At 39.1% G+C, this 6388-nt stretch overlaps 1 protein-coding gene across 1 annotated transcript; it reads right to left on the bottom strand.

The window, feature by feature from the left end:
* Nucleotides 1-2909: 2909 nt before the first annotated feature.
* On the bottom strand, nucleotides 2910-3854 carry LOC308233380 (olfactory receptor 52R1-like; the record flags this gene model as incomplete). The annotated part of the gene is made up of 1 exon (XM_080640312.1): nucleotides 2910-3854. The coding sequence occupies one exon, from the start codon at nucleotides 3852-3854 to the stop codon at nucleotides 2910-2912; it is 945 nt and encodes a 314-aa protein (XP_080496438.1).
* Between the last annotated feature and the right edge of the window lie 2534 nt (nucleotides 3855-6388).

Here is a 6388-nt window from a genome sequence, read left to right on the forward strand (position 1 = left end):
AATAGAATAGTGAGCAAATATACTGTGCTTTTATGGAATTTATATTCAAGTCAGAGGAACAGGTGATAAATAAATAATTTAAATAATTACATATTGTACTAAGATAGGGAGGAAATAAAGTACTTATGTTGAAAGAAAATTATAGGGGGCAGGATCTAGTCAAGATACAAGGTTAAGAAACATCTTGCTGAAAAGGTGGTTTTAGTTGAGCCCTAAGGATGATTAGAGGGAGATAGAATGTCCTAGAAAAGAACAATGGGGCAACTGGGATGATTAAGAGCAAAGCCCTAAGACAGATAAGTGATTGATGTGCTTGTAAATAAAGACTAGAGGGGCTGCCCTAACCGGTTTGGCTCAGTGGATAGAGCATCGGCCTGCGGACTGAAAGGTCCCAGGTTCGATTCCGGTCAGGGCATGTACTCTGGTTGTGGGCACATCCCCAGTAGGAGATATGCAGGAGGCAGCTGATTGATGTTTCTCTCATCGATGTTTCTAACTCTCTATCCCTCTCCCTTCCTCTCTGTAAAAAAAAAAATCAATAAAATATATTTAAAAAAAAAAGACTAGAAGGGCTGAAGCAAAAGAGAAAGGTAACAATGTACTAATTGAGATATGTTGAAAAAATGCAATACACTACTCATCTATAATAGGAAATAAACTACTCATACATGTAACAGTATAGATGGATCTGTAAAACTTTATGCAGAGAAAAAAGTGCCACACTCCACTCAAAAACGTATCATTTATTTTTATATACATATATAAAGTTCTAGTGAGAGAAAAATTAATCCACAGTGAAAGAAATCATATCAGTGTCTACCTGTTTGGGGTAGAAGGAAGTGATTGGCTACAAAGAGGTGGAAGAAATCTTTATGAAGTAATGAAAATGTTCTATATCTTAATTGGGCTGGTAGTTACACAGGCATTAAATGTTTCAGAACTTATCAAACTATGTATTCAAACATTTTCATTTTATTATCTCAAATTATTCAATTTACAAAAAAAAGGCGGGGGGGAGCCTCACAATCATTAACTGATTTGCTGATAAGGGAGTAAAGATCCCTTACAACTCTAAATTTTGGAATTATGAAAACGATCCTGCAGAATACTCAGTAATTTTGGGGGGCACTTTAGGCTCCAATAGCTATTTCTTTTGGGAGAAGCAAACATATTGCTGATTCCTCTTAAAGCACCTTTATCTGATGTTGGTTTTAGTAATATAAAAGCCTGAATTTCAGAACCTTCTTTACTATTGACTTTGACAGGAGAGTGGTAAATGAAGATAAAAACACAAATGTAAGGATTGTGACCAATATGTTACCTTTTCTGAGGTGATGGTATTATGGGTGTATGAAATTGTCCAAACTCATCAAAAATGTATTTAATGTATGCAACTTTTTGCATGTTAAGTATACTTCAATAAAGTTGGAAAAAATAAAAGAACATAGTTTTCTAAAATAGCTTAAAGTTTTAATTTTAAAGGAAATTGAATATTTATAAATATCATTATAATATCTAGTGACTTTTTCACTACTTTTAACCACATAAGAGAATCTCCTTCCTCAGTCTTTTCCCAAACTTCTTCATTCTGATAACCATTGTCATCAGGAAATCAGCAAATTTTATAAAGAAACCAACTCAGAATACCTAACCCTAATTGTTAGCAGTCTCAAGAACTTGTGATTTTGGAAAATTTGCATCTAGATTTTCAAGTTTTACAGGAACTCAATCTATTCCAGAGTCCATCATCCTTGCATATTGCCCACTACATTCCCCTAGACTTTGGCACTTAATTAACCTCTTTTGTACACTTTTGTTGTTTCAATTACATTTTCAAACTAAAATTAAAGTTCCTCAAGTGAGGATAACTTTTATTTTTTTATTTTTTAAAAATATATTTTATTGATTTTTTTACAGAGAGGAAGGAAGAGGGATAGAGAGTTAGAAACATCCATGAGAGAGAAACATCGATCAGCTGCCTCCTGCACACCCCCTACGGGGGATGTGCCTGCAACCAAGGTTCATGCCCTTGACCGGAATTGAACCTGGGACCTTTCAGTCCGCAGGCTGACTCTCTATCCACTGAGCCAAATCGGTTAGGACTGTGAGAATAACTTTTAAAAAAGTACATAAATGAGCAAAAAATAATTAAAATACCACCAATCTTATTACTCTGAGTAGCTGTTATTAGCATTTGGATGTATTTCCAGTCTTTTTCTTTGCACATGTATTCCTTGTTTTACTATTGGCATCAGCCTTATGGGCAATTGTTCTTTTTCCCCCTTTAATATTATACCTTGACCGTTTTTCGCACCCTTAGACACTCTTTGCAAATATAATAATTAAATGACACATGCTATTCAATTGTTCATTGCATCATCTGGTTTCTTATGGATTAATGTTGGAATGTTTTTCTGGTTTTGCTTTTATAAATAATAAATATAGTAGTATACACATCTTTGTAATTTTTTCTAACATTCTATTTCTATAAAGATAGTACAATATAGGGAAAATACATGTACTTTTAACTGTTTTGATGGAAATCTTATACTCTTTTTTAAACAAGGCATACCAACTTAGTGTTCTACAAACAATGTAAAAATAATTTTTACTTTAGTGGTCTGTGGAAGATGATATACTTTTCAAAATCTTCATTCATTTTGGAGATAAACATATTTTTACTGTTTTCTTGTGATGATGAACATAGGTCAACTCATCATTTCTCAGAGAAGTCTTATTCTGGGCATGCTGAAAATTGCCTCCTTTTACTTCTGGAAGGTTGCCCACCTCTGGGTCAGTGGTTCATAGAAATGACTTAGTGATGAGATATGATGGCCTGGCAAACTTTCTGCATTTATGTCCCAGAGCAGTGGGGTGTTTGGGGTGGCTGTGATGCTGAGCACTTGGGCTCAGGGGTCTTTTCCACAACATCCTTGAATAACCCTGTCCCTGATTTGTTTGGTTCTGACTCCATAGATGATGGGATTGAGCATGGGAGGCACCAGTAGATAGAGATTAGCCAACATGACATGTACCACTCGGGGCACACGATGTCCGAAGCGATGGGTGAGGAAAGTAAAGAGGGCTGGGATATAAAAAGCCAAGATGACACAGACATGGGAAGCACATGTACCAAAAGCCTTGAGTCGGGCTTCGCCAGCGGGCAACCCCAGCACAGTCCTCAAGATCATCGCATAGGATATGCTGATGACTATCATATCAAAGCCAACCACCGAGAAGGCTACGAAGAGTCCATATGCACGATTTACTCTGGTATCAGCACACACCAACTTCAACACAGCCATGTGCTCACAGTATGACTGAGGAATGATCTGGCTGGGGCAGAAGGGCATTCTGGAAACCATAAAGCAGAAGGGGCTCACCCACAACAGCCCTCTCATCATCACGACTGCCCCCAGTTTGCCCACTGCAGATGGGGTCAGGATACTAGAGTGACGAAGTGGGAAGCAGATAGCCACATAACGGTCCAAGGCCATTGCCATGAGCACCCCAGACTCCACGGAAGAAAAGGCATGAATGAAGAACACCTGGATGAGGCAGGCATGGTATTCAATCTCATGAGCATGAAACCAGAGAATAGCCAGCATTTTAGGTTGGGTGGAGGAGGAGAGGACCAGGTCAGTGACAGCCAGCATGGCCAGAAAGAGGTACATAGGCTCATGCAGGGTGTGGTCAGTTCGAATTATGTGAAGGATAGTGATATTGCCAACTACAGCCACCACATACATGGCACAAAATAGGAAGGCAATCCAAAAGTGGGAATTCTCGAGTCCTGGGATGCCAAGCAGGATGAAGGACATGGGATGAGAAGACCTGTTCCCTGAAGCCGACATCACAGGATGGTTAAGTTGTTCTCCATTGGGAAGGTAATCTACTCTCTGCAGGTGAAAATCAAATAAGTCAAGTAAATTATTATTTATAATCTCTTGGAAGGAGCAATTGAATAATAGGGCAATAGCATTTAAGGATACACTAGAATAATTTAAACTATTTTAATAAATAAAAACATAACATAAAGTGATGCTCCTCTTGATTCTTTATTCATATTTATGCCATTCAAATGGGGTCAGAACATATTAGCTGTAAGTGTAACTTTTTTATAAGAACATTTTTTTTGAAAGTAGAATCTACTAAGGGAAAACTATATTGACAAATAATGTCATAGTAATTCTCACCCTTTTATTCTTTAGACCTAAAACTGATTTGTTTAACTTTTCCCCTTTAGTCCTTTTTATCCCTTTGTTTAAGCCACTTGCACAACTTTTGGGGTGGGAAGCCAGCTTGGAAATGCAATAAATCAGTGCCTTGTACATGACTCCACATCCGTGCTTTTGGTCATATACTGTCTCTGCTAGTTAATGATTGACTAGGGCACTCATCCTGGTGGAATAAAGCAGAGATTGTTGCCCTCTTATGACAAAGACATATATGAAAGTTACTTGCAAAATTATATACTGAATTATAGACAGATCTGCATTTGAACCCAGAATCTCTGCCACATCACTAGAGTGGCTCTAGCAAATGCCCCAAGTCGGTCTTCTGGGTATGGGCTGCTTTCTCTAAGATGTCATCTTTATTAGTTTCTGCCTATGAGCTTCAAAGGCGAACTCAACTGTTCTACATACTTTTTTTGGGAGTGGTGACTCTTCTCAGCCAGTTTTCAGCTACTCACAGTGTGCAGTCTCTTTTACAAGCCAGTTTCTCTCCTCTGCTGCGACTATACTACAGACTCTCCAATGGCCTTCTCACAGACTAGAGCTCTCCCATAAGAGATGCTTCTCAGCTTTCATTCATTGACTCTGATTTTCTGCTCTAAGATTGTCTTTCTTGGGTGAAAAACAAAGCAGTAGAGCTGACCTAGGACCCAAGTCTGAAGTGGAACATGAGGGCCCTTGACAGGTATTTCTCTTTCCTCTCTTCACTTTGTGCTGCTATCCCATGGAATCAGCAATTCCCTTATCATTTTTTCTCTCAGACTTATAAACTCCACATGCAGAGTTAAGGCTATAAGTCATGGAGAGTGGACAGGGAGTTAATAATCTTCGATCATTTTTGTGCAGTGCCTGAGGTTTTCAATAGTGTTTCTGTGGAGAAGACAAGTTATCTGGGTTAAAGGATGGAAATGTACATTCTCTAAAGGAAGAGTATCATACTTTCCCTTTTTGCCCGGCATTCTTTCCTCCCTTCCCTGATTTTAAATATTTCCTCCTTCCCTGCCCTCCATGGGCTAGAATGCTTGTGAGCATAGTGCATATTGAACGATAAAATTGCCATCTTGTTCAAGCATTCTAGCTAGGGTGATCACACAATGAACTTCAGATTTAATTTATCTTTTCCCCAAAATATAATCTAACTTGTGGGAACTTGGCATGGCTTTTGTTTCAGGAAATATGGTTATTAGGACTATATTCTTACACTGATAGAGCTCCTCTTTCATCTGCGAGTGTGAGTTTAATCCAGCTCCGATACCCACTGGCTCTGTGGGGCCTCAATTACTCCACTCATTATGTAGAAAAAGTTATGTCCATTAGTTCAATGGTGTTGCTCAAGCCTAAATGGATGAAAGATAAAATGGGCTGAGATCTTGCTAAGAAATAGCTTCAGGGATATTGAGATTCTGTTTTCTCATGTTGGGGTATCTAAAACTACAGCATAGAACAGCAGTGCTGGAACACGGTGAGGTTCAGATCCAGTAATCTTTGTGCAGGGATTGCATATGGAGATAGTCTTTCTATTCTTCTGGAGTTTCCCTGAAAGACAGTTCAGCAGTGAGTCTTCTCAGAAGGAAGCTCAGCAGTCATGGATGTCTGGACTGGGAGCCCTCAGTGAGTCAGGCCATTCTTCACAGAACACATCTTGCCTTCCAGCATCTTGGAGCCCACGTGAGTCCTACTTCTCTCTGGGAGGGGCAGAGATAACTGGGGCACAGGAAACCACTCACCTTGAGCTCTGTTTTATCTCTGACCAAGCTTTGCATGACCACAAGCAGCTCTAACTGGCTCCAGGGATTCAGTCATTAGCAGAGACCTCAGATTAGGGTCTATTTAAAGGTCTATTGAAGTCTGGCCTTTCCTTCCCCCAAGCATTAGTTCTCCTTCTCCTCCTGAGCCCCACTGCCTCTTGCATTGGCTTCCTCTGAGACTAGAGATTAAAGCTGAAAGCATTAACCCCTAATTTTCCCCTCTCCTCTGTGTACACAAGTACAAACCAGGGGATTTAATGCATGTGTCAGAGGGTGCATTGTTGAGATTACACGAATGAGAGTTTATCTGTATGAAAGTAATTGTTGTTAGTCAGAGTATGTACACTTATAAGTGAAGGAATATTTTGTGCAATGTGAAAATGTATTGATATGTTATGTGGCCTT

Source organism: Plecotus auritus (genome assembly GCF_963455305.1).
Source record: "Plecotus auritus genome assembly, chromosome: 9".
Lineage (NCBI taxonomy): Eukaryota > Metazoa > Chordata > Mammalia > Chiroptera > Vespertilionidae > Plecotus > Plecotus auritus.